Source organism: Pelobates fuscus, chromosome 9, assembly GCF_036172605.1.
Source record: "Pelobates fuscus isolate aPelFus1 chromosome 9, aPelFus1.pri, whole genome shotgun sequence".
In the NCBI taxonomy this organism is placed as follows: domain Eukaryota; kingdom Metazoa; phylum Chordata; class Amphibia; order Anura; family Pelobatidae; genus Pelobates; species Pelobates fuscus.
Window position 1 is genome coordinate 138131543 of NC_086325.1, and position 27264 is coordinate 138158806.

General features: G+C 38.3%; 1 protein-coding gene across 1 annotated transcript in view; it reads right to left on the bottom strand.

The window, feature by feature from the left end:
- CACNA1F (calcium voltage-gated channel subunit alpha1 F) overlaps positions 1 to 27264 on the bottom strand; it is a 102603-nt gene that overhangs the window by 57607 nt on the left and 17732 nt on the right. Inside the window, exons 4-18 of the mRNA XM_063432517.1 lie at positions 25328 to 25433; positions 22870 to 23009; positions 19630 to 19772; positions 18197 to 18349; positions 17475 to 17671; positions 16688 to 16791; positions 14752 to 14912; positions 12063 to 12146; positions 10067 to 10148; positions 9434 to 9460; positions 7993 to 8153; positions 7055 to 7280; positions 4396 to 4603; positions 3895 to 4015; positions 2410 to 2488 (exon numbers count right to left, since the gene is read on the bottom strand). Coding sequence (XP_063288587.1) covers positions 2410 to 2488; positions 3895 to 4015; positions 4396 to 4603; positions 7055 to 7280; positions 7993 to 8153; positions 9434 to 9460; positions 10067 to 10148; positions 12063 to 12146; positions 14752 to 14912; positions 16688 to 16791; positions 17475 to 17671; positions 18197 to 18349; positions 19630 to 19772; positions 22870 to 23009; positions 25328 to 25433 — 1992 coding nt within the window. The remainder of the gene's footprint in view (positions 1 to 2409; positions 2489 to 3894; positions 4016 to 4395; positions 4604 to 7054; positions 7281 to 7992; positions 8154 to 9433; positions 9461 to 10066; positions 10149 to 12062; positions 12147 to 14751; positions 14913 to 16687; positions 16792 to 17474; positions 17672 to 18196; positions 18350 to 19629; positions 19773 to 22869; positions 23010 to 25327; positions 25434 to 27264) is intronic.

Consider the following 27264-nt stretch of genomic DNA (forward strand, 5'->3'; position numbering starts at 1 on the left):
CGGGGTCCTCTGTTTCGAGCCGCGCGCGGTCCTGCTGCTGCACGAGCCGCGCGCGGCTCATCCGAAGGCAGGAACAGTAAGGCGGGCAGTGACCGCGAGAAGCGGTCACGTGTCCCGCCTGACTCTAAGAGCGCGCCGCAGGTCTCTGGCGCGCTCTTAAAGGGACAGTGGGAGCCTAAATTGGAAAAGGCCTCCGATTGGTCCCTGTCATGCCACACTCCCCATACACTTACCTTTTGGGGGCGTGGAGATGACAGGGACCAATCAAAATAGATGTTTAGTTATTTATACTCACCTTTTTCCCTTGGTTCCTTGCCCGATCGTGGTTTCTGTTTCAGTTCCCTTTAGCGCTTGTTGTATTCAGTTGTGTTCCTTCGTACTTGACCTTGGCTTTGTTTTCTGACTACGTTATCTCTTTATCCTTATCTGTTCTGTTTGCCGGCTTGCTGTTTACTGTGTACCAGACCCCGGCTAGTCCTAGTTTACGCTGTCTCTTTGTGCCCTTGACCTCGGATCGCTCCTGACTCTGTACTTCTCCTATATACGTCGAGTCCGGCCACTCTAAGGTCCGGTAGACGTATCTCCCCTCTGTGTTGTCTTCTGTTTAGCTGAATCCTGAGTGTTGGGGTATATTCTTGTTACACTATGTGCACCTGTGCTCATTCATTACTCAAAATGGCTGCTAGAGCACCCCCTCCCATCGACCAAGACCCTCGTGTAGCAAGATGGCATCTCCATCCGGAGCTACACCTTAGATGATGATGACATCACACCTTGGAGGAAGTACATCAAGATAAAACACTTACACTTTTAAAAAAGTGTAAAGTTAAAAGTTTATGTTTAATATCTGCACACGATGCATTCTTTGCCTTTTTAAGGGGCTGTGTCCGCCCCCAATAAACACTTCGAAGTTTTCATTTTAACTGAACTTGTTGTCAGTGTGATTTCTTCAGCATGCACAAATCATTTCACTTTAAATATTTGGACAGGGGCAGATACTCAAGCAAACACTTGGTTTGGTCTAAAACAGTGTCAGAGTCTTAAATTGAGCCCTATGTCTTACAGGAAGCCAATGGAGGGACTGACAAAAGGGGAGGCGTGGGGGGTGTGGGCAGACAGGAAGATAAGCCTCGCCGCCGCATTCATTATAGACTGTAATGGGGCAAGTTGGGAACACATAAGACCACTGAGAAGCGGATTACAGTAGACAAGGCAAGAGAGGACAGCAGCATGGACAAGCACCTTTGCCGTATCAGATGTTAAATAGGGTCGGACGCGCACAATGTTTTTGAGATGGAAGCGGCAGGATTGGCGATTGATTGTACATGAGGGAAGAAGGTGAAGGAGAGGTCGGAGTCAAAGAGAACACCTAGGCAGCGAGCCTTAGAGGTAGAGCGGATGGTAGCGCCATTGACACAGACAAGGAAGTAGCAACACTTGAGCATTGTACATAGTCTTAAATGTGACATGAAATATAACATAAAATACAGTGTAGAATATATCCGGGAGTTCCTTCTGGAACAATTATATGTATAGGTATCCAGAGCCTAGTCCACAGTGAGTCGAGCATGCTAAGAGGGTAAGGTATAGTTTTGTGGAATGTGTGAGCTTGACACGGAGCCTGACTGTCTAACTGAGTAGACACAAGTTAAAAGAGCTTCTGGGCTCCTCACGATGATTTCATTATAATCTTGAGCCAGTCAGCAGGTTTTACTGCAATATACTGCACACAAGATAGTGGAGACCGAGGTGAACCGATTGATACCTGATTTGGAACCATTCTGATCCACACTGCCACCGTGCAAACGGGTGCTGAATCTTGCTAACTAAAACGGACATCAAATGTTTCACGGTGGACTCATGGACTCACACTCTGCTTTGAAGTTTACCTATTTTTATCTCATCTCAATGTACACCAGTCTAGCATGTTTACTTGCTTTTGTACCTATCTATAATCCCTGTGTTTAGTGGGCCCTGCTTGTCTCTAAGCATAGTTGTAATTTAATACTTAGACACAATTTCTAGGCTTTCCTACACCTGTCTTACATTTTACAGTTATGCGTTTGCATATTCTGATGCTCTTATTTACTTAAACTAAAAAACTGTGCAATCTTTTGATGTGCCATGTCACTATATGTTTCTGTGATGCTTGTTGTTATTACCATGGCATTGTAAACCTGATTGTATCCACATGCACAGCAAAAATAAAGAATTTAAAAAAACAAACCATAGCATCCTGTTAAAAAGTAAAGTACCATTGAGACATAGCTAAGGCTCTATATCCAAAGCAAAGCAATTTGTCATATATTTAGTTATAGTTAAGCAGTCTCTCTGTGGGTGGACGGCGAACCTGCAAGCTAAAATAGTTTTGGTGCCTATAGTATCCCTTTAATGCATCACCATTCTCACTTTTTATCTTTGCTGTTGATATTATCTCCATCAGCCAGGTTGTCCACAGCGATAGCCAAGAAGACATTTAGTAAGATATCTGCACAGAATGATCAGAAAAACAAATCTCTGAAGACACAACAACACCTGATTTACTACATTTGACTTCTACATACTGCAGGGCAGCACTTTCTGTATGTTGCTTGTCAATATATATAAATGATATGTGTCCCGGAAAACATGGTGTATGTGGTATCCCAAGTTATAGTGCATGGTGTAATATAAAATATTACCATACTGGGAAGACATGGTGGAAGGTTCACTATATAGAAGACATGATAAAAGTTGATACAGTCGGTCTGTTTGGGAAGGCAGCATCCAAGCTGTTCCTAATCCTATCTCCTTTCACATTTGATGTTCCTGGAAGGCTGGATTACTGCCAGTTTCCAAATTGTATCCCTAATCCAACAGAAATTATGGACTAGCTACGTATGATTACGTCTGTAAATAAATTGATATTCAAGATCTTGCTCCTCTGGGATCTATAAATGACGACCCATAATGTTCTAACCAATGTTCTAACAACTGAAATCTCACAATTACACAAATGCTGGGAAATGGCAATGCAAGTTGTGGCTGAAGTTGTTGTACTAACATTTTTTATTTATTTACTTAAGTCTCCTTGATATCTAACAACACAAAAGAAGGACTTATACCAATATGTCTACTCTACACCTTCCATCTCCATTTGTTCATGAACTGTCTCACTGCATGACCAATTGCTGATTCTATATCTTATATTTTATCACTATATTTTTACAGTTAAAAATCATACTTTGTGCATCTTATTATCAGTCACATTTTTAACCTGTTTTCCCAAGAAACCCGTCCCCTATTTGTTGGCTCTATTTGATCAAGTTAAGAAACTAATAATTATTAGCATCTGCTGTTCCATCATTCATTTGGCAGCAATAAAACATTTTGTTAAAGGAAATATGTTTCTAGCTGAAATGTAACTGAATTAATAATACTTAATTTAGATTCACAATTTTTCTGTCTACTGTCAACAGAGGCATGGAAAAATGGTGGCAAAACGAACATCAATAAATCAGAAGATTTAAATTCTATGAATATTAATCTCAAGCTCTAGAAGAGGGTTAGGCAACCTTTTGCATTCCAGATATTGTGGACTACATCTCCCCTCGTGCTTTGCCAGCATTATGGCTGTAATAGCATTATGGGAGATGTAGTCCACAGCATCTGGAGTGCCAAAGGTTGCCTACTCCTTCTCAATGAGGAGGTGTACTCATCAAAATTTAAAAAGCATAAACAAACAGTGTGTGGAATGGTTTGTAATGAACAAACATATTATCTGCTGAGCTTAATTTTATATATGTGATCAATTCAGATACCGGATTCATTATCGCTGATATATTCACTCTCTCATCCTCCTTGTTCTGTGGACAGGCTTGCAATTTACACAACAGCCAAACAATGAAAGGATACAATTGCCGCATATGAAGAGGATAATAAAATAAATGCAAACAAGCATTCCAGGGAAAAAGGGCCCTCCATAAGCCATGATTCCGTCATACATCACGGCATTCCAGTCCTCACCAGTCAGGATCTTAGTGATGTCACATAGCCAAACCAAGAACGAGAAAATGGTAGATATAGTTTGAGAAAACCCAATAAACATTTAAAAAATTTCATACAGCTAGATTACAAAGCCAAAGAGGCCCAAACAGGCCCAAACAAGAGGCTCAACTCATCTAAAATATTAGACATTAAATTGACACCAAACCACACTACTCCTCAAATCTACATCTCAAAAGAATATGCTGTCATACTATACAACTTTTAACTACATTAGATAATATTGCATATGGTTTAAGTATGAGGTTGGCCATCTTGTAACGGGTTTAGGTGTGCTCTATGGTGACGGTGAGGAAACGCTGCATGTCCTGCTCAACCCTGGTTGGGTCTGTTAGGAAACAAGATAATCACCTGAAATACAGTAAGCAAGGCCTGAGGAAAGGTGTCAAATGTGCTTCTCTTGGTCTGGGTCTCATCAAAGTTAAATTTCCCACCAAAAAGCTGCATGCCCAGCAGGGAGAAGATGATGATGAAGAGGAAAAGCAGAAGCAGCAGTGAAGCTATGGACTTCATGGAGTTCAGTAAGGATGCCACCAGATTACTTAAAGATGCCCAATGTCTGTAGAGAAAATGAGAAAAAGATTAACCCCTTAAGGACACACGACATGTGTGACATGTCATGATTCCCTTTTATTGCAGAAGTTTGGTCCTTAAGGGGTTAAAGAGGTAATGATTATCAGCTCTTCTATTTATGAAAGAAAAACAGCCATCGTATTTTATTTGAAACAAAATATTACATGCATCTTTCCTGCGTGGTTATATTACTTTGCAATGTCTACATACAAGTAAATATCTTTTTTAGGACATCTCCTGCCTTACCCTTGCTCTTCTTTGATCAGGAACCCCACTTATCTGGCCAAAGATCATGGAGTTAACCAAGAACGTGTGTGATTGCACAAATTCTGATATAATGCAAAAGCGTGAGGCTGTTTAAAAACACACTCTCAGCTGGTTTAAACCATTCACTGTACATGGACTTTGTTCAGATAAGTCTGGCTTCTAGCCAAACCAGACTTAAAGAAACAATGTACTGGAAGTTGTTTTATCTTAAGGTTCTAAAGTGTTTACGAGCAGGTGAACCCCAAAGTGTTCCATACGTCAAGGATCCTCCTAGTCTCTGTGTTATCTCCTCCGTCTCCGGCTTGGAGGCCAGTGATAGGCTAACAGCATCAGCTGAAGCCTATCAATGGATAGTAACTGAGAAATATGCCTGAAAATGAATAATATCTTATTAGTAGACTGTTTTAGACTATCTTCTATGAAAATTATTACATGGAGCACTATTTGGGCACGCAACCTACTTCATGATGTCTCCACTAATTCTAAAAAAAACTACATTGTAAACAGCCACTCTGGAAGAAGAATTCAACTATATGCTGGGAAATAATATGTTCTAGGCAGCAAGGTATATGAATTGAAATAAATTTAGAAAGATTTTGCATAATCATGAAATCTCCAACTTTGAGTTCTGACAGGTTCTGTCCATGGTGTTTAGGAAAATTTAAGTTAGTATGGTGGTATCCTGCAGTCTTCATGGCTTTACCCAGATACACAAAACAAAACAAACAGCCTTGATATTAGTCACAAACTGACGCCTCCAGTTCAATCAAAGATGTTACCTTCAGTATTGGGTCAATATGTTATGAGTAATGTTTTACGTTTTTGTTTGTGATCAGTCAGGTGTAGTACTTTCAATAACAGAAAGATACATCAGGTAAGAGACAAAAACAATAAAAAAATGTTTCACTTTCTCAGTATATAAACAGAGAAATACAAAAGAAATTTATATTTTCAATGAAAGTCCAGGTTAGCTATCCCAGATGAAACATAGAAACATAGAATGTTTCGGCAGATAAGAACCATTCGGCCCATCTAGTCTGCCCAATATTTCAAAATACTTTTAATTAGTGCCTAGCCTTATCTTATATCTAGGATAGCCTTATGCCTATCCCGCATGTTTAAACTCCTTTACTGTGTTAACCTTTACCACTTCAGCTGGAAGGCTATTCCATGCATCCACTACCCTCTCAGTAAAGTAAAACTTCCTGATATTATTTTTAAACCTTTGTCCCTCTAATTAAGACTATGTCCTCTTGTTGTGGTAGTTTGTCTTCTTTTAAATATAGGATGTAGGTATGGACTCCTTGGGAAGTAGGTAAATTACCCCTAGGTAGACAATGGTGTGTTTTTTAAGAAATATGTTGCACTTTTTGACCTGGATATATAAACATTTTCATTTATTTAATTTCAAATATTAGTGGAAAAATACCAATTCGGCTATTTTGGCCAAAAAATTAAAAGGACACTTAGCACCACAACAACTTTAAATTAATGATGTGATTTTAGTGTATAGATTATGCCCCTGCAGTCTCACTGCTCAATTCTCTGCCATTTAGGAGTTAAATCACTTTGTTTATGCAGCCCTTTTCACACCTTCCCTAACTGAAACTTACACAACCTTCCTAGACTCATCTTTTAGCTTTCCTCATCGCACAGTGTGTTTCATTTAGCATTTCTTATTTCCTGCTCTGCTAACAGCTTGCTAGAGCCATCGTATGATTAAAGCTCAATTAGCAAAGCAGCAGAAAAAAACGTCTAGAATAAACACACGGCGCTGTAAGATCTGATTGAATATTAAACCGAGGCTATGTGAGACTCAGCCAGGGGAGGTGTGGCTAAGGCTGCATAAATAAAGTGACACATGAATGGCAGAGAATTGAGCAGTGAGACTGTAGGGGCCAGATTGATTGGCACTAAAACTGCTTCATTAATCTAAAATTCACTTTGCATTCTCAAGTATCTTCACTTTAGCAAATAGCCTTTTTGAGATGCACATGTACATAACTCGGTTTTACATGGACCTGGGTATAAGGGAGGTAGACAACCAACAGTTGATTAAGCACATCCACTAGAGCCGTAGGTTAAAGATGATTGTGTGAACTGTAGTTAATCAATAGAAAAAGTCAACATGCCTGCTATTTATTACAAATGCCAACAATGTGCAACTTACCTCGTGACCTTAAATATCCTCAGGAGGCGCACACAGCGTAGGACGGAAATGCCTAGAGGGGACATGATGTGAAATTCCACCAGAACAGTCTCCAGAATCCCTCCGCATACCACAAAGCAGTCGAACCGGTTAAAAAAAGACATAAAATAGGCATGGAAACCTAGACTGTACAACTTCAGGAGCATTTCCAGGGTGAAGAGTGACAGCAGCACTTTGTTGGCATAACCTAGATAAGAACAAGAATCTTACAATGTAATTTGCTGTTGTCAATGCAAGTAGCATGCAATACCAGCAAACATCACCGCTCCTCACATTCTAATACAGTAGTGGCTTATCTATGGCACTCCAACTGATGTAAATAGTAAGAATGACAGGGCATCAGTGGGAATGTAGTTCAAATAAATCTGGGTGCCAAGCTTAGCCTTTATTAATTGTAGACTATGGTTCTCCATTATGGGAACCTAAACCATGAGGAACCATAAATAAATGTAGTCTATAAATTAACCACCACTTACTTAATGGAACACGGGTGAGACAATATGGGTCCTCTGAGCTCCTTTTCCCATAATTCCATGTGAACCATTAACTATCTATCTATCTATTTTCACAACATCATTTCTATCCACTGGGTCACATGGCCATCTTCTCTTCATTGACAACCCAGAAAGAAGTCGCAAAGACCGTGGAAAAATGCTGGAAGTGAAATCAAGTTTGGGAGGAAGTAAATGTCTAGGAGATGTTTTAGTGGCAGATAAATGGCACAAACAACCCTTTTTTGTCCATAAGCATATGTGACCAATTTCCGGACTTTTTGTGATTTATAAGGCCATTTAAAAAAAAAGAATAAGCTGTGTACAGGTGTATGATAATGAATGTAAGGGTGTCTAGATCATCCTCTAGTCCCTGTTTCTTTCGTCTACATTTTCTTTTTCTCTCACCTTGTATCTGAGTTAACCATTCCGGCTGTCGGTAGTGTTCCGAGGCAATGGTCAAAGTGTTGAGGAAAACCAGGATTAGAACCATCCAGTAGAAGGTGACGGATTTTACAGCAAGGCGACATTTCCGTCTGAAAGCCCGATTCCACCGTTTCAACCTGCGACTGTGCACACAGAATAAAGAGATATTATTACTATACTAATAAATATATCTGCTGGATATAGGAGTTTAGTGGTCTTAGTAACTATATTGTTATTGAATATTTAGACAAATGAAGGGTTGTGTATGAAAAGTGTCATGCTCAAATTTAGGCTATTTTCCTGATGCCTTTTATCTCTTATTTCTGCCAAAATATTATTTTTTATGCCTCTTCCATCACTTTATTTTCTTGTTCCATTTTTTTTTTTTTTTTTATTTAGTTTTTTTTGGGTTCACAAATGTGTGATACAATATAAATCAATAAGATGTAATAGATGTATATGTGTGGCCTTTTGCTTTTCCACTCTGAGCAATCCGACAGGCAATTCTTTCATTTAGCAGAAAGTAAGCTCCACCACACCAAATTCATGAAAAATCTTATACTTACTTATTGTGAATAAAATCCAAGGTAAATCATAGAACATTCAGTAATCACTGTACATAATCTTGATTTCGGTGTTATCAAACCTATTTTAAGATGCCTAATGTGATGTGGGAATTTGGCTTATATGCATGCAAATATTTAACAACAGAAATAGGTCCCACTCTCCTTAAAGTTCAGTAACAAAATATACCTAACTCTAGGCAGAAATTGTAATCGCTTTGTCTTTTTGGTTAAGGAATAAAGAAAATTCTTCAAATTACCAACGCGTTTTGTGGTTTGTTTGTATTTTCTCTTAAACAATTTGTCTTACTTAGTGAATGTCATCTATAGTAAAACCATCAAGAAAACAAAATAGCAAAATATCTGAAAAAGGAATAAAAAGTGGCAAAAAGACGGATTATTTTGGCATATTATAGAAAAGACGGGAAAAATATCATCAATGTATAAATGTGGAGTAACAATATTATATATAAGTTAGTTGTGCATTCACACAGAACTGGTGCAAATGGCAAAGAGAATATGACAGTGTTTTATATATAATCCCCTATATTATAGATTTCGACATCCATAATTCTTTGCAAAATGTGGATTATAGATCAGTAGAATGAATCCTAAGGCCTATGGTAATATATATTATGTCTGGTACACAAAGCCTGATTTAGCTCTTGCACTTTCTAGAATTAGTCTACAAGCTAATATAAATTTACAAAAAAACACTGTCTCTATAATCAAGCTAAAATTTGACTATCTCTGATCTATAAATGAATTCCCATTGGCTATTATTACTAGCTTACTACTAGTGACACCATATTGTGCTATGCTGAACAACAGTATCAAACCAATGTCTATATAATACTAACCAGCATCCAGTTTGGCAAATCTTGCTCCTAGGAAGATAGACAACATAGCATTAGAAATGGGTCGAGATTAAACCGTGATATAAGTTTAAGATACAGTGTTATATTTATATTGCTTGCTACTACATATACTTTATTTAATATGATATTCAAATGACATGCTAACTCAGTTTGAGTAGTAAAACCCGCCTGTGAAGAATCTACAGAATTTTTATTATAAATTTTTTAAAGTAAAAAATACCATTCATGAGTTAAGTGCATAGTTCCTAGATATTCATAGTCAATTGATAGATAAAGAGATAGACAGTCCACAGTTTTTTTATTTTTATTATACATTAGATCCATATTGTGAACTGGAAAGTACATAATTCGAAGTAATTCTCAAACACAGTGAGCAAAGCTGTAGTTTTTTTAATTCCAAATAACATTCACGTGTACCGTGAGCAGATACAGCATTTTATAGTTGGGGATAATACTTACGTGTAATATCTGCTATTCTACAGTATATCACACGTTGTCACGTGTTTGTTGAGTGGCAGAGTTTTATAATCAGATTTAACAATCGCAGACACATGAGTTTTACGGATACAGTTACACGCACAGAGCTTTGGGTTCATAGATTGTATAAATACCCACATGCATAATGAGCAGCAATTGGTATGCTCATCGTCTATATTCTCCGTGTTGAGCGAAGTTGTCTCGCTGGCAGGAAGGCTTGCTGGAGATGGGGTGGACAAACAGTGGGAGAAAGCAGATTATTTTGAGTTATTTCTAGTTTTATTGTGGTTACAAAATAGACAATTCAATAAAACATTCTCAATAAAACAATAAAATAGGGAATCCAATAAAGCATAAAGAACACAAGAACTGGCAAAATTATCATTCACCAAGATTGATGACCCATAAAGAAAAATCTTTCCCCTCCCTCAAATGTACATAACGTACATTTGAGCTGTGATATAGCACTTTGCCAGATCCTTTCCCAATATTTATCCCTTAATGGATAAATGTTTTGATGCCAAGATATTTATCTTTTCTTTTACCTCCTTTCAACTGGAGAGCTTATACAAAGTCCAAGAGATTGAATTTGACATTTAAGTTCTAGAGTCAATCAACTGACCATGGCCAGTTTTACAATGTCTGAAATTTGGCACCCCAAGCTTTATAGGCAACTTGTGATATTTTTGATGTTCCTGGATCTGATATAGTTCTATTTCTTGAGTTCCATGTTACATTTTGTTTCGAAAATCCTTTTGCCGTAACTGCCGGCCTCCTGACTACTGGCATATGTAACCCTAATTTCACACACTCATCACATATATGAAGATGTTCCTTGTCTTACTGTAATAAAGTAATTTCCCTAACTTTTTAAAACTCTTTTCAACTCCATCTTTGACTACGTAAAATAGCTCTCACTGACGAATATCAATCCAATTTACAATCACCTCTTTGTTCTCAAAAAATGTACAATATTGTTACTAATTACATTGTCTTTGTACAATGTTCAGTTTAACCTGGACCATGTGGTTGGTTTTAGATTATTATCTATTCAAATGACATCATTTATGCCAATTGATATCTCAGTTGTACTGATTCCTCAGTTTGAGGCAGGGCAACACTGTAAAGCACTGCGGAATTTGTTGGCGCTATATAAATAATAACATAGTAATAATAATAATAGCTATTATTAAATTACAACTCAAGTGAAGCATTGAGGGAGATGCAGGCCAACATTCTGACGGTCGGTACCAATCCTTCCCTAACCCTATCAAACTGTTAGCCCTCAGAAACCAAACCTTTCCTTATTTTTGGAATACTTCATAATGAGATATTACTTCCAACAAATACTTGGGAATCTTCAGAATTAGTTGGTTAGTTACTAATTACTATAAAATGGGAAGAAGAAAAAAATATATATGCTTTACCCCATTGACATATTAACCCCTTTAATCCTATTGGGTTGCACAATGTTATCCTCAGAAGGAGCCATGAATAATTAGTCAAGCGGTTTTAGGAACTCTTATTGCTGGACAGATTAGTTATTTAAATCTTACATCAGCTTTGACCATCATATTTATGAGTTAGAAAATCGTAACTTAACTTTGTTTTCCTATAAGTAATAGATATCCTCCTAAAAAACATTTATTTAGACAATTGAGTTGTTAGATAGGTTACCTGTACCTGTGAGCCATAAAAATGTTCCTTTCGGACCCAAAACCTCTGCATACGCACATCAGTGGCCAGAAAAGCCACATTCAGCTGTGTGGCCCATTAGAGGGCCTCATGCAGAACCATATATACCAGTTAATCTGTGGCCAATGAGTACGAAAACACTGAGAGTTTTCATCTACAGATCTACAGTTGCACGTACTAACAAGTTCTAATGATGTCTATGAGGACATTTTGCCCCCACTTTGTCAATATTCGCACAATTTTAGCTGTAACTAGCTCTAGTCACAAGAACCACGACAACACAGCACAAAACACATTACTAGGGGGAATCACAAATCACTGGGAGTGGTGGAGGCAGGTGACTCTGGTCAACACAGCCTGGCGACCCCAGTATAATGGGAAGAACTAGTCACAATACAACAAGACCACAAATCACAGGCCACACAAGGAAGAGAGTTACTGTGGGTCTCTGTGGAATGGTTAGGATGCATGAACCATTGAAGTCTCCCCCTCCTCCTGCCAGTCAAATCAGCCAGAGTGACGCCTGTAAGTAAGAGACAGATGGACGACTGCAAGTGAGAGACAGACGGACACGCTGCACTTCACAAACAAACGGTTTATACACATAATTAATACACAGTCACGCGGAACGTGAAATGATTTCATGAGAGAGGGATAAAACAGTCCACAAGAGGCAAAAAAAAATATCTGGAAACATACAGACAAAGACCCAGATAAACAGGCACCATTTAGCGTTAGTCTGGCCTCTCATCAAAGACTTGCAGATATTCTTCCTAAAAACAGAGAGGTTCAAGAAGAAGATGGCTGGAGCCCCATGGTATCATTCTAGAACATTTAGAACAAGGACTAAAAAATGAAGCAAGTAAGATCACATTAGAAAGGCAATGTATGAATGCAGTGGGACAAATTGAACAACATTGTGTGGCATCATAAGAAAGGTACTTCACAGAGACCCGTAGTCCCCAAGATAGGTACCACAGGATAAGAATATGATCGGGATGCAGGTCAAACTCAAGAATAAGTGTTGCTTGTCAGTTAGTTAGTTAGTTAGTTAGTTCAAAATGCACATTGTTTGCTTTAGTGATAACAAGGTGTAAACATTGATTTTCTTTGAAAACTTAACTAGCCAGCCCAAACTCATGCAAAAGTACCTAGAGAGATTATAAGTGGGGACATTGAGGACATTTTGGCACTGCATTAGGCTACACTAGGGCACATCTGGCACACCTCCTGCCCATTCTACGCTTTACAATATCACTTGTCCAACTCTGAACATCATTCATTGACTGGAGGCATAAACTGATCATCAGGATAGAGAAATGCGTGATTAATGATATTCTTTATTCTCCTGATAACCAACTGTACTATTCAACTCCAAGCCAGAACCTTCACCATAACTAGTCTTGAGGTATTAATTCCAGCTCCATTTTTTGTGCCTCAGCTCCATTTTAACAATTTGTTTAGCCCTTCCAAGAGCAGAGATTAGTAAGTCTTTTTTATCATGAGAATACTGACATGACATTGATCATTAAAGGGTTAAAGATGAATTGTTTAGTGCTGTGCACAGTTTAATTAAATAAAACCAGATTTACATCTGCCAAACAAACCAGTTTGAGCGAGCCGCCTTCATTGGGGTCATGTCCACATTGATATCAACTGCACTTGTAAGCCGATCCCCCCGCCCCCTCCACTTACTAAGTTCATCTTGCCACAATTCACAAAGATGTTTAGGATCATAAGAGCTATTTGTCAGGTTGTACATACTTGTAAGCACAGGGAATCGCACAAACAAAATTAGGGATTACCATAGTTAACACAGAAAACCCTCTTGTCCAACTGGAAAAAGCAGACAAGGAGGGTAAAAAGCTAACTTTTAAACATATTAAATATTTTACCATTTTCATAGGTTTTACCAGATGATGCTTAAAGGATCACTCCAAGCAACATAACCACTACAGCTCACTGTAATGGTTATGGTTCCAGGAGAGACTTGGTGTCCTCCCAGGGTAAGTAGTCAAACAGTTTACAAACAGTTCAACGACTTTCCAATGTACCTGCCAGGTGCTGGTCCCATCCTCCTCTGAAGCCATGAGCTCCTTCAATGATCTTCTGTTAGCTCCAATGAGCCAAGCCTCACAATTCAGGGCAAGTACTTTGGCTGAGAGCATTAACAGAGAGTTTGCAAATAGATTTACTACTTACCCATGGGGGTGCCAGGGCATTCCTGCACCCACCACTGCAGTCACCATGTAGTGTTCTTTCCAGGCCATACATTTTGACCAATTAACCTTTAATGATATTAAGATGTCCCATGCCATCCTAAAATTAGCAGGCTTTAATGCTGTTAGGATGGCATGGAATGTCCTTTGCTTTTGGTGCAAGCGAGGTGAAATCCATACTTGCAATGTGGAGAACCAAGAATCAATCGATACCTGGGGCGGCCCGCTGCCAGCTTGGGCCATATTTAGTGAGCTGTATGTAGCCCTTAAAGTGAGTGCTGCATAAAGCCCTTTAAATCCATTAATTTCACCAAGGCTGAGCGATTGTGTTCATCCCTGGTGATTATCATCTTGCCTCCAAACAGAGGGGAGACCCCTCACGTCTGAAAAGATCCTGGTAGGGGCTCTCTGTATACCCCACTGCTGTCAGGGATGAATGCAGTAGATCTGCCTCCCATAATAAAAGCATGACGAGTGCTCATAATGAGTGCTCCTTTACAGTGCGGCTGGGAAATCCATCTGCTGATGTTAGTACTGATGTCAGTAGATGGAATCCCACTGAGCTAGTGTTAGGGTTATCATTATGGTTGGTGTAGGGGTGGAGTTTGTATAGGCTTGTTAGTGGCGTGTAATGATTAAAGCTGGGTTAGTTTCTTAAAGGGTAAGGTTAGGATAGGTGTACGGTTAGAGTTAGAGTAAGCATGGAGTAAGAGGTAGGTTGGTGTATGGTTCATGTTATCTTATCAGTTAAGATCTGAAACCTAAAGACAGTGAGATGCATTCTAACTGCTAGGCCCCTTTGTTCTAGAATTCTGGTTGTGCTACCACTCAAAAAAGATTACCTATGTGAAGCATTGTTACTTCATAACTATAAGTGTCCTATTTAATAAGTTGTACTCTGACACTCACGGTTATGTCTGTCTTCTCCCTCTTCTCTCTCTGGTTCAATGTCCTCAGCCTGCGTTATCCAATCAAGATATCCCTTCAGATCTTCTTCCATCTGTTGTTTCTCCCGCAACTTCTGAAAGTCTCCACGAGCTTTGGCTTTTTCTCTTTCCTTAGAAAATTCACTGAACAGAAAATGGGATTTTGAGGTAAGTAGCGTGTGGGAGTAAGGAACTAAGAAAAATGTCCTGGGCAAATATATTTTGTTAACCTAATGGTGGATTCCTTTCATTGAAATATGTTTGTCACTGGACAACATTTCCCGATTAAAACCAGAGCTGAACTATCATATATTGAATACAAACTATAAAGAGAAAATACAGCATTTTGTATATACTTTATGTACTCTATATATCAGAGCTCTCCCATTATGGTGTCCATCTAAGGTAGCAATGGCAAATGTTGGCAGCCTAGAAGTTTGTGAACTAAATTTAACTAAATTTCCCATGATGCTCACTTAGCCAAAAGGTTGAATGTGCATTGTGGGAATTTGACATTGCACAGATCTAAGAGTCAAGTGTGTTCATTACTGGCCTGGAGGCTACAGAGAGCTTGAGCAGCCTAAACCCTTCCGGGATTAAAACCATATCACAGTAATGTCACCATGAGACAGTCCATAAACTCACCCACTCAACAATAATTACTTGCCTTACTAGAATTTATCTATATTATAATATAGTTGACCATAACATACAAAATTGGATTAAATGTGGTCTCTTAAAAATAAGCAATTTAATAAATAACAACAATTTGAAAGACTTCTACTCACTGAGCACTGAATATAACCTAGATAGTAAAGAAATCTTAACTATCTAAGAATAAAGGGTTTCCTGCATAGCCACTTATCTAATGAAAAATCGAATAAATTAAATGTATTGGAAAAGCTATTGAAAAAACCTACTCCAACAAAGATAGTAGCTGGTTGTCTAGAACTGGCTAGTAGAGATCCTGATAGACCTATCAAACTCAGTATTAAGAAATTAGACATAGATCTAAATATTCAAACTAGTTGTGATGAATGGAGGAACTCTTGGAATGAGGTGTATAAAACCATTCACTGTCGCAACCTATAGGAGAGCCACTACAAGATCTTAAATAGGTAGTACTTGGTTCAATGTAGATTATCCAAGATGTGTTCATATCAAGTACACATCAGCTGCTGGAGATGTGGGGACCATAGAGGCACATTTTTACTTATATGGTGCGAGTGCCCTCCTATCCAGCTGTTCTGGAGTGTGATCAAGAGTAAGAGTTAAATTAGTAAACCTTTTTAATTTTGTCCTGAACTATTTCTATTACAGCCTTATGTCAGACATGTTTTTGGAAATCATACCCCCTTGGTTACTCACATATTGCTAGCTGCAAAAATATGATAGCCAGACAATGGAAATCACCCATTGTTTCAATTTGGTCTCTGGTTAAGGAACAGCTCAAATTTCAGCTAACAATGGAAATAGGCATCACTAAGGTTCCCCAAGATGTGTTGATTTCATGGCTAAATTTAATAGAGAACCTCTAAAGGGTGATTATGGTGGTTGGTTCTTTTCTATTCCATACTTGTATCAGTCTGATGTAGGGTTGCACCCAGGATCTCATACTTCCTCGAGGACTCCCCCTTGGGTACTCACCCATTGATTTAAGGGATATATGAAAAAACGTATTGTCCATTTTTGTTTTGTTTTGTCTGTCCAATGTTTGTCTAAGTCTGTTGTCTATTTTTATTTTGCCTACAGGGCACATTTTATGTACAATGGTTTATAATCTGGTCATTACGTATTATTACATGTATTCTTTGTAGATTACATTTTGTATAGCAAGTGTTATTAATTACACAACGTGTCCCTTTTTTTGTATGGATAATTAATAAAAAAAAATAACATAAAAAAAAACAACAACTCACCCACTCAACACACCCAACACAAGGTTCAAGACAAAGAAAGATCCAAAAATAACCAAGCTGACAAAATACACCCATGGAAGCTCGTAACCCATTGCGTCTTGCATCTGAAACGCAGAAATGAATGGCATTAAGCAAGGCCTGGAAAATGTACTGTGCCGAATTTTACACCTCAAAACAAACATTATTTGGTCATTTGAAAGGTACAATAGAGCTGTGAATGAATCCAAATTTGTAGTTCCCTGATAAATTCTCCATAATTCATGGTTTAAAGGATAGACCATAATGCATTAATCAGGCAGAGAGCTATGCATAGGAACAACAACAAATCCACTGGAGGTTTATTTACGAGACTTTGAACTGCGATGAACTGGAAACCAAAATGCAAAATTTTAGCCAAATTAGTAACCTCTACAGTTAACCTGGTGTAAATTATGCAATGCAGTTCTTGTTTCACCACTGTTCATTGTTTAGCAAATAAACCGCATGCATCCAGGAGAAGTGAGAATGTTCAGATTCATTAATAAATAAACAATTAACATCATTCCCCAACTCCTCTTTATCACCCATAAATCAGCAAGCCTTTATTTTCTCACTTCTTCTCCGAATGCACTTCACATGTTGTATTCCTCATCTACCCATCAAAAGATCACTATTCTACATTTTCTGTTTTCTACAAATGTTTATGTTAATCCTCCTTCTCCTGTATCTCTCCCTGTGAATTACAAATTAAACATACAATGCATTTAACTGTAGTTGGCCAAAATTGCTCCATTATTTTGGTACGTACCCAGTAAAGGACATCTGTCCATCCCTCCATTGTGATACATTGGAAAACAGTCAGCATTGCAAAGAAGAAATTATCGAAATTTGTAATCCCCCCATTGGGTCCTTCCCACTTGCCCCTGCACTCTGTGTTGTTCAAGTGACACTGTCTTCCATGTCCGGAGAAAGCACAGGGCGCTGGCTCTTCCTCGGAAACTAAGTCTGCCATAATGAAAAGCGACATGTGATAGATAGAACTTCAAAAATATTGTACGGTGATCAAAAACTATATCTCATTTTAATACAACCTTGTAGTATGCTTCTTTAATACCCCACCTTTATGTGGGCGTATTATCTGAAAGATTGATTTAACCAAGCTATAATAAATGCAGGAGTGATAACAACTTGATATGGAGGTAGCCACCTTGGACATTACAATTCTTAAAGAGGAATCGTCACTTCTCTGGAATTTATACCACTGAATAAAACATTAAAAATCACCTAGAACTTATGTTAACATTTTTTGATATGATGCTTGTTTTCTTTTAAATTTATATTAAAGATTTAGCAAATGCATCACAACCCAGTTCAGTCCTGGCACAGCCAAGGCACACATTGCATTGGAGGATGAGAACCAGAAAAAGGTCCTTCTCTCTCTCTATTCCCTTAAAGCTGGCTACTAATGCTAATACTTGACAAGGAGGTAAGATAGAGGCACTCAGCTCCAGAATAGATAGAGGAACGTACCAGAGTCAACGTAGAAGCAGGTCTTGTGCATTCGACCAATGAACAGTTCCAGACCAATGATTGCATAGATGATGATGACAAACAGGACTAACAGAGCAATGTGCAGTAGGGGAACCATGGCTTTCATGATAGAATTCAACACAATATGTAAACCTAGAAGACAAAGTGAAATGATTAATACATAGCAATTAAAAAAAAGAAACACTCTACTCTACACGTCTACATATCAGAGCTGGATCATGCAATCTGGCATCTTCACGCCTCTATTTATCTTCACGCCTCTGCTGGCTATTGTTATTTTAGTTAACCTTGAACAACAGATGGCCGCTTGTATCATCACAACCTGATCCTTAGAGCCCGAAAGTCTGATGGAAGATGCAGGTAGCATGTTAAGGACATATTTTTAAGTACTAGTACTTTCTAGTTATGTACTTTAAAGTTTGGTTATGTAGTCTTAAGTTATGGTTGTGTCCTGTAGTGTAGAAATATATATTGTCAATAAAAACACAAGAGATGCTGCCTGGTGACATTTAGTAGAATGATACATAGATCTTTGTGTCCTTTAATCTTCTCCTATATATAAAATGTGTTTTAATGCAGTAAGCAGAAGATATCTGGCCAACCAGCTCTTGTTGGACCATGAGTGATTGTTCTTGACACTGGTTTAAGACAGAAACTTCAATACCTCCCAGTACACTTCATTAGGGGGGACAGTTAATTTTTAGGACCCATATGCGTCTGTTCTTCTCTCCTAGAAATCAGTTTGTACAGTCAGTCATGCAGGGTTATTTACTAAAAGGAAAATTCAAAGTGAATTCAAAGTAAATTTAAAATGTAACGCCAGAGTGATTGAACTGAAAGCATAGCTAACTTAGAGATTTAATTCAGTTTGGCTATTTTGAACTTAAATTTTAAATTCATTTGAAATTCATTTTTAATTCTCACTTTAGTGTATAACCCTGATAAACTCACCCAACATGTTTTTTGATATAGCCAACTGTTCACACAATATAAAACTAAAGAAGGCCAAATGTTGGTTTGGTATGTACATTTTATAATATGTACTGGCATTGACGTAACTTTGAAGCTGGTCAGGTGATCCTGCTGAGTTGAATTGCTGAGTTCAAGGAAACAGTAGCTGAACTGACTTAAGGTTAAACCCAAAGTTTGATTTAATTTGAGCTTAGTGAAAAGACCCCGTAATTACTTTCCACAGCCTAATCTGCCTATTCTTTCCAAATGAAGTGAATTAGCATACGAAGTAGGATGAAAATCCTATATTGTATACATTTTGGTATGCAAGCCAACACATATATCGTAAAGAATGTGCAAATGAGCCACTGCAAAAGACCGAAAGAAAAGAACAAGTACAATTCAGTGCTTATTATAAGTAAAATTCAGTGTTTAGAGAAAGAGTACAATTCAGTGCTTACTTGGGACTCCAGACACGAGTCTAAGAGGCCTCAAAACGCGAAATGCCCGGAGGGCCTTCACATCAAACCCTCCAGGTTTCCCACTCATGTGATGAGCATCCCCTTGCTTGTGAGAAAACTGTTCCAATATGACACTAAAAAGCCTGCAAGATAATTCATAGAACAAATCAAAAGTGAGAAACTAGTTACACAAGCAGACTCTTCCTGTAATCAACATCCAGGATGTTATAACGCCAGTGGTTATCATCTCCAAAACGCATAGAATTCTGCGTAAGTAATATGTTGTCATAATGTTACAGATGTGGGGATGAATTACAATTGATTGTTTTATATTGATCAATACGTTTACAGCGGCCAATGAGCTGTTAATGACAATCCCACCACCGCGATACATTTTAACAATGCTTTTACAATAAAAGTTCTGTTCAGTGAAAATGTGTCCTACACGTTACTGTAAGTACGCAGGTTTAAGTGATCACAATCCTGCCAAGGCAGAGTTGTGGACACATAACTGTAAACGTAGATAAGTCAACACCTAAAGGACTTAAAGGCATTCTCCAGTGCCAGGAAAACATATCCCTTTTCTTGACACTGCAGGACCCTGCAGTGCCCCCTCCCTCCCACCTCCCATCCTATGTTGCCGAAGGGGTTAAAACCCCTTCAGTGACCTACCTGAATCCAGCGCCGATGATCTTTGGCGCTGGGTCAGGCTCCGCCCACACTCCTCCCCCACTGAAGTCAGCTGGGGGGGGAGACCTAATGCGCATACGCGGCAATGGCCGCAAGCACGCATTAGACCTCCCCAAAGGAAAGCATTATCGAATGCTTTCCTATGGGGATTCCGGCGATGCTGGAGTTCCTCATGCGTTGCGTGAGGATGTCCAGTGTCGTTTAAAACACTTTTTGTGTTTTAATAACACGGAAGTCCCTCTGGTGGCTGTCTGATAGATAGCCACTAGAGGAGGACTTAACCCTGCAAGGTAATTATTACAGTTTATAAAAACTGCAATAATTACACTTGCAGGGTTAAGGATGGTGGGAGTTGGCACCCAGACCACTCCAATGGGCAGAAGTAGTCTGGGTGCCTGGAGTGTCCCTTTAAAAAGTCTGAAGACCTTTTTAACAATTAACCGACCTTTTTAACAATTAACCAATACCAAATATGTTTCATACAGGGTTATTCACTTAACTCTGAATGTTCATGAATGAAATGCTAAGAGTAAAGCTGAACCAAAAATAGCCAAATTCCTTGACACAATTGATGCTTCATTGCCCTTATTACTTTGTAAAGAATTCTGAAGATCCCTGTGACCAGCACAATATGCTTTAGTATTTATTGTACATTGCTTCTCATTGTTTACTACTACTTCAAACAAAATGTTCATATTTTGTACTTTGTAAAAGCATTTGTGTATTTATATACCTGTACCTAAATAAGCATGTTGTTTTTTTTAAATAAAATAAAATAGAGCCGAACTGTTACAATGGCTGAGTTTGAGAATTTTTCTAGATCAACTACGGTATTTTGTTTTTCCATTCGGTGTTAAATTTGTGAAAATTCTTCAGTTTACTGAATAAGTGTTTGTGCAAGATGGGAATGAGTATCACATACACCTACCCTGATTTGATGATGTATACAAATAATGTTAGCTACTGATTCATCATTAATAAAACCAATTACATGGCAAATAAACTATATTGTGTACGATATCTGAAACATCCATGTAAAGGTACCATACAGAAACACACAAACTGCATGTCTATAATAGGAGCTATGATATTCTAAAGTAAACAGAATGTGCAATAAAGGATGTTTAAACATTAGATACAAGCAGAGAGGTGTGACTAGGGCTGCATAAACAAAGTGATTTAACTCCGAAATGGCAGTGAATTGAGTGGTGAGACTCAGGGGCATAATCTACACACCAAAACTGCTTCATTAAGCTAAAGTTGTTTTGGTGCCTATAGTGTCCCTTTAATGAGGAAAGCACCAGTTAAGACTGATTTAAGTAATGTTATCTGACTCTGGCAGCTTTGCTGGCAGTAAAATTATCTGTCTGTAATTTGGATTGTAATCACTGATAACATTTTATCGTTTAGCTACTGATGCTGCATTGTAATTTAATGGTTTTAAATTTTATGACATTTTGTACTTTGAATTCTTTAAAATGTACTAAAAACCCTTTCAGGTTTAACACGTATGTTTTAAAAAAAAATCCAATGTTATATATCAAGAAGATATAATGAACATTCCAAAATATTAAGAAGCAATTTACAGTATAAGGCAGGAGTGGGAAACCTTTGGCACGCCAGATGTTGTGGACCACACATCTCCTTATACTCTGCAAGCATTATGGGAGATGTAGTTCATACCACCTGAAGTGCGAAAAGTTGCCTACCCCGATAAGAGATAAGGTGTAACAATATATTCTACTTGACTAGAACCTCATGCAAACGGAATCCACTGAACTGACACTAACAATAATGTGCACAATAAGTCTGCTTTGAATACTCTGTCAGGTTCAACCTAAGCAAGGTAACAAGTGCAGATCAGTAGCTGCCATGGTGGATGCTGGGTGACAAGAAGAGCCCTGGTTTTCTCAAACCTATCCCCAAGAAATTGATAAACAACTGGCAAATAACACACAGAGACTATTGGCTACATTAACACTACACTGTATACAGTTATGTTGCTTAAAGTGTCGAATCCAGAGCAGCCAATAGATGGCGTGTTCTCTCCAGTGTCGCTGGGTTACTTATCCTTATCTACACCAACAAGGTCAATTACGTTTCTACTATTTTGGTCTAACATTTTAAACTCACTTTGAATTCCTGGCAATTCTCAGTTTTGTGAATAAAGCTTGGTACTATCTGCACTCTCAAAGCCACTTTTAAATCATCCCCTTTATGTGTCTGTCAACATTTTACAGCCTAATGAATCCATTAGCCAAGAGCCACATGGCTGTCTATAGACATTACTGAGGATTTACGCAACACTATATCAATATGAACATTGAATTAAAGTAAAACAGTAAACAAATCATGCTTAATCACATAACTTCTCTGCTTTTCTCTTAAAGAAACAATCCGGGCACTATAACAACTTCATCTCAGTTACTAATTTAGAACATAGCTATATACATATACCTTTAAAAAATTTATTGATATGTGTACAGTACTAAAATATTTTTTATTTTCACATTTATATTTTCCTACTGATTCCTCTTAGACATCTTTTACCCAATGACGACGATGACAAAATCAAGCAAGTTCCACCCGTTTCTAATGTAGGCACTTGGATGCATGACCAGCCCATAGGCGATGATCTTCAGGAAGCTCTCCACGGTAAAAATGATGAGGAAGATGTATTCGACTTGTTCCTAGGACATAGCACAGAAGGTTAATCTGCTGGGAAGAAGAGGTTATCTAAGAAATTATACCTGACACTGCTCGACTGAGACTCCCAACAGGTTGTACATTGCTCCACTCAGACATGGATTTAATTTTCAGGATATCTCAGGCCCAAACATTTTTGTTTTTTGAGCCATTGTTGTAGAGATTATCTTCCAGCTAACTCGACACAGCATTAAGATACAATGGAATTCAAACTCAGTTTGGTCAAACATAGAGCATATAAATTCTTCCAATCATTCTCTAGGAATGTAGAATCGTTGATGACTCAATTGTATCTCATTGAAGTGATACGAAGAGCGTTGCTAACGGCCGATTATTCCGAATAGCCTTTTTCATCACCACTGGACAAAAACATGTTATGTTGTTTTTTGTTTTGTCTTTTTCTTTTTTTTTACTTTTTGTGTTATATTTAGTTGCACACATAAGGATGTTTTATATATTTTTTTGTACAGCATATTTATTTCTCTTTTGTGTTGTATAATTACAACATAACCTCTTTAGATATGGGATTCCCTTCCCCTCCTCCAGGGAAAAGCCCTGAGTACACCGGATTAAAGCTCATTACCTGTTGCATGATCTAAAATTAGCTGTAACCACTGGGGGTTTAGAATATAATTCAGATAGAAGATGAGTTGATTCCAGCTGTACTCTGAGTAAGAACAGACATTCTCTGGAATTACAGCGGCTAGACTACGCATTTTATGATATATAGACTGCCTTAATAAACCTACGGCAAATAAACAGTAGCTTGAGTCAGAGTTTGTCTGTAACCACTTCAGTTCTTATCAAGTCTTGTCGTGTTTATTAAATGGACATAATGGAAAAAAAAATATTATTATTATTATTAATGTTTATTTCAAATAATGTCAGCAGCAACCAACAAATGTATATGATACTTTAAAGGCCTTTGTTTCATTTTTACTGGTATTTACATTTCAATATTATATACCATTCACTGTACGTAGAAGCACCATATTGTCAAACTTTGGCACTATTGGTATTTGTGATCAACATATATGCATTGTTGGACTGCGCATGACAATTTCATTAAAATATGTTTTCCACGTATAATCTTTTGGTTCTTAATCTGAAAGGTTTGCTACATTCCCAACATGAGATATAACGCAATTACTGCTAAATCTCCTAAGCATTAGCAACGGATAAAAACATATGTCCTTATTTTGGAAAGAAGTAAAATAATTTAGTTGGGTTTACCTGTCGGTGATACAGAGAATTTCCATGAATTTTTAATTTACTCTAAAGCTGACTTTGGCAGGCAATAAAACATACTCTTCTATACATACTGATGAAGGTGATAAAATGCTTCTTCATGTTGGTGCCCACTGACATACCTTTAGCTAATGTTTTTAGTTTTGAGTTTAAATCATTTATATAGTCATGACTATATAAAATGCTATATATATATATATATATATATATACGTATATATATATATATATATATATATATATATATATATATATATATATATATATATATAGTATTAATTTGTTTTGTAAAATGCTGTATATTCAAATATATACACTGAACAAAATTATAAACGCAACACTTTTGGTTTTGCCCCCATTTTTCATGAGCTGGACTCAAAGATCTAAGACTTTTTCTATGTACACAAAAGGCCTATTTCTCTAAAATATTGTTCACAAATCTGTGTTAGTAAGCACTTCTCCTTTGCCAAGATAATCCATCCACCTCACAGGTGTGGCATATCTAGATGCTGATTAGACAGCATGAGAGAGAGAGAGAGAGAGTGTGTGTGTGTGTTTGTAAAATGTACATTCAGAGATCATCAGTCCTAGTGGGTACTGCATTTCACAAGCAATGTGCTTACACAACATGTTTCATATGGCTTTTCCTGGACCTTTAACTAGGTAGTCAGTCTGGAATTTACACTATTCAATAAAACACTGACATCACAATCCAGTTCAGCCCACGAAAAAAAACATAGCATACATTGCATATGAAAAAGATAAATAGAAACATTGTAGAATTTCTCATCTTATTTGTGTGCTTTCTGAATGTCAGGTGCAAAGGACAATGTTTGTAAGAATGATTGCCTTGGAGGTAAAATGGAGGCACCCAGTTGTAGGATAAATATGTGCAGATTTCTACAATTAATATTATTTTGTTAGATGCAGGGATAAGAAAACATATTATTAAAAATCCTTGGATGTGACCATTCCATTTTAATGCTACCACTCTGCCCAAATTTATTTATACTGGTTTCTCTCCATCTCTCCTTGCCTGAGGCACTTCTGCTTACCAGATTATGATTGGCGATGTTGGAGTCATCTTCGGGGAAAGGTATATAAACACCCAAGGCTACACAGTTTGCAAAAATCGTCATCAGGATGAGAATATCAAATGGTCTGAAATAAATTAATTTAAGGAAGAAAACCAACTTTGCTCCTAAAATCTCCAGCAGACTATTTCTAATAAGCATACAGCAATAATACTCAATTTTATTGGCAGCAAAAAGATTAAAGAGATATATTTACAAACTGCAAATGTTTACTTTATAATAGTTTATCTTTTAACAGGCCCCTGCCGTTGTCTCTCCTTAGGGGATGGCTTTCTGCTGATTTTCTGAATTCCTGACGGATTCTAAGTGCAGTGGGGGAGATTTATCAAAGTATCATGTTCTGCAAATTTGTGGAAACTGGTGCAAATATGTAAACAAGGAAGAGTTACCAATGGATTCTGCCCGCGTGTTCCATTGGTTTCCATAGTGATTGCCCCATTTTTAGTACTTTGCATCAATTTTAGAAACATACTACTTTGATAATTTCTTCTCGGGTTTCCACAGATTCAACCCTGAGCACTGCCATTTAAGTAACCTTTGGTCAGAAGCACACACTTAGCCGACCAAAGATCACCCTGCTTTACACAGTAGTACATTCTAAGGAATTAACAAAGCATGAACGTCCAACTATGATGGCTGATATCATTGCAATGTGAACTGACTGCAAGGCAAGGTGGAGTGATCACATTGTTTGGGTAGGTGCTTGCTCCTGATCAAAGATCAATAAAATGGCATCACTTAGGAGTCCAAAAAAACCCGACAAACCTGCAGAATAGAATTAAAAATGATCAGTGCAAGGTATAGCTGAAATATAGATGCATAGAGTACATCTGATGATAGAAACAGGCCCCAGACTCTCAGTTCATCCCTGATTAGAGGCGAAGTTACTCATTCTTAAAAATAACTAATAAATTATAAGGAAAACTGTCATGATTTTTTTTTTATTACTGAGAATAAAATATATTTATTAATGCTCATTTGTGTATCATTTTGCAATTCATATGTATAAGTAAAAAACTGGGATTCCCCCGTGAATTGCCACATCCAAGATGGCTACCACTCCCTGCTGTTCCTAGAAGGTAGGAAACAGCAGAGATCGTGTGGCCGCGATCTTATTAATCTGCCCTTACTTGCAATATCGCGAGTAGGGGCATGTATAGTAAACAATGAGCACCCTTTGGCTGCTCACTGTTGTAAAAAATAAATAAAGCAACCCCCCCCCCCAATAAATCATATATTTACTAGCGGAGGGGGACATAGTGTGGCCCGTGAGTGGGGGCTATTAAACTAAATGGGGTCCCCCTTGGCCCCCACGGATGAGTGGCGGATGGAGGCCCTAAAGGACAATGGGGGGGACCAATTATCCTCCCCCTGGCCCCCACCCATGAGCGGTGGATAGGAGCCCTAAATTAAAATGGAGGGGGAAACCTATTGTCCTCCCTCCCGGCCCCCACCTATGAGCGGTGGGTGGGGGCCCTAAAGGACAATGGGGGGACCTATTGTCCTCCCCATGGCCCCCACCTGTGGGGTGTGATTTTTTACCTTTAGCCCCACCCATCGCCAATGAAGGGGGTCTGGGGGGGACAATAGGTCCCCCCTCCTTTTGTTACTTAGGGCCCCCACCCGCTGTTCATGGGTGGGGGCCAGAGGGGGAGAGACAATAGGTTCACTCCTCCTCTTGTTACTTTTGGCTGGAGACCTATTGTCTCCCCCCTTTGTTACTTTTGGCCCCTACCCACTGCTCATGGGTGGGGACCAGAGAGGGGGACACAATAGGTCCCCGCACTCCTTTTGTTACTTAGGGACCCCACCAGCCGCTCATGTATAGGGGCCAGGGGGAGGCAGTATGCCCCCTCCCCTTTTGTTATTACGTCCCTCACTCGCTGCTCATGGGTGGG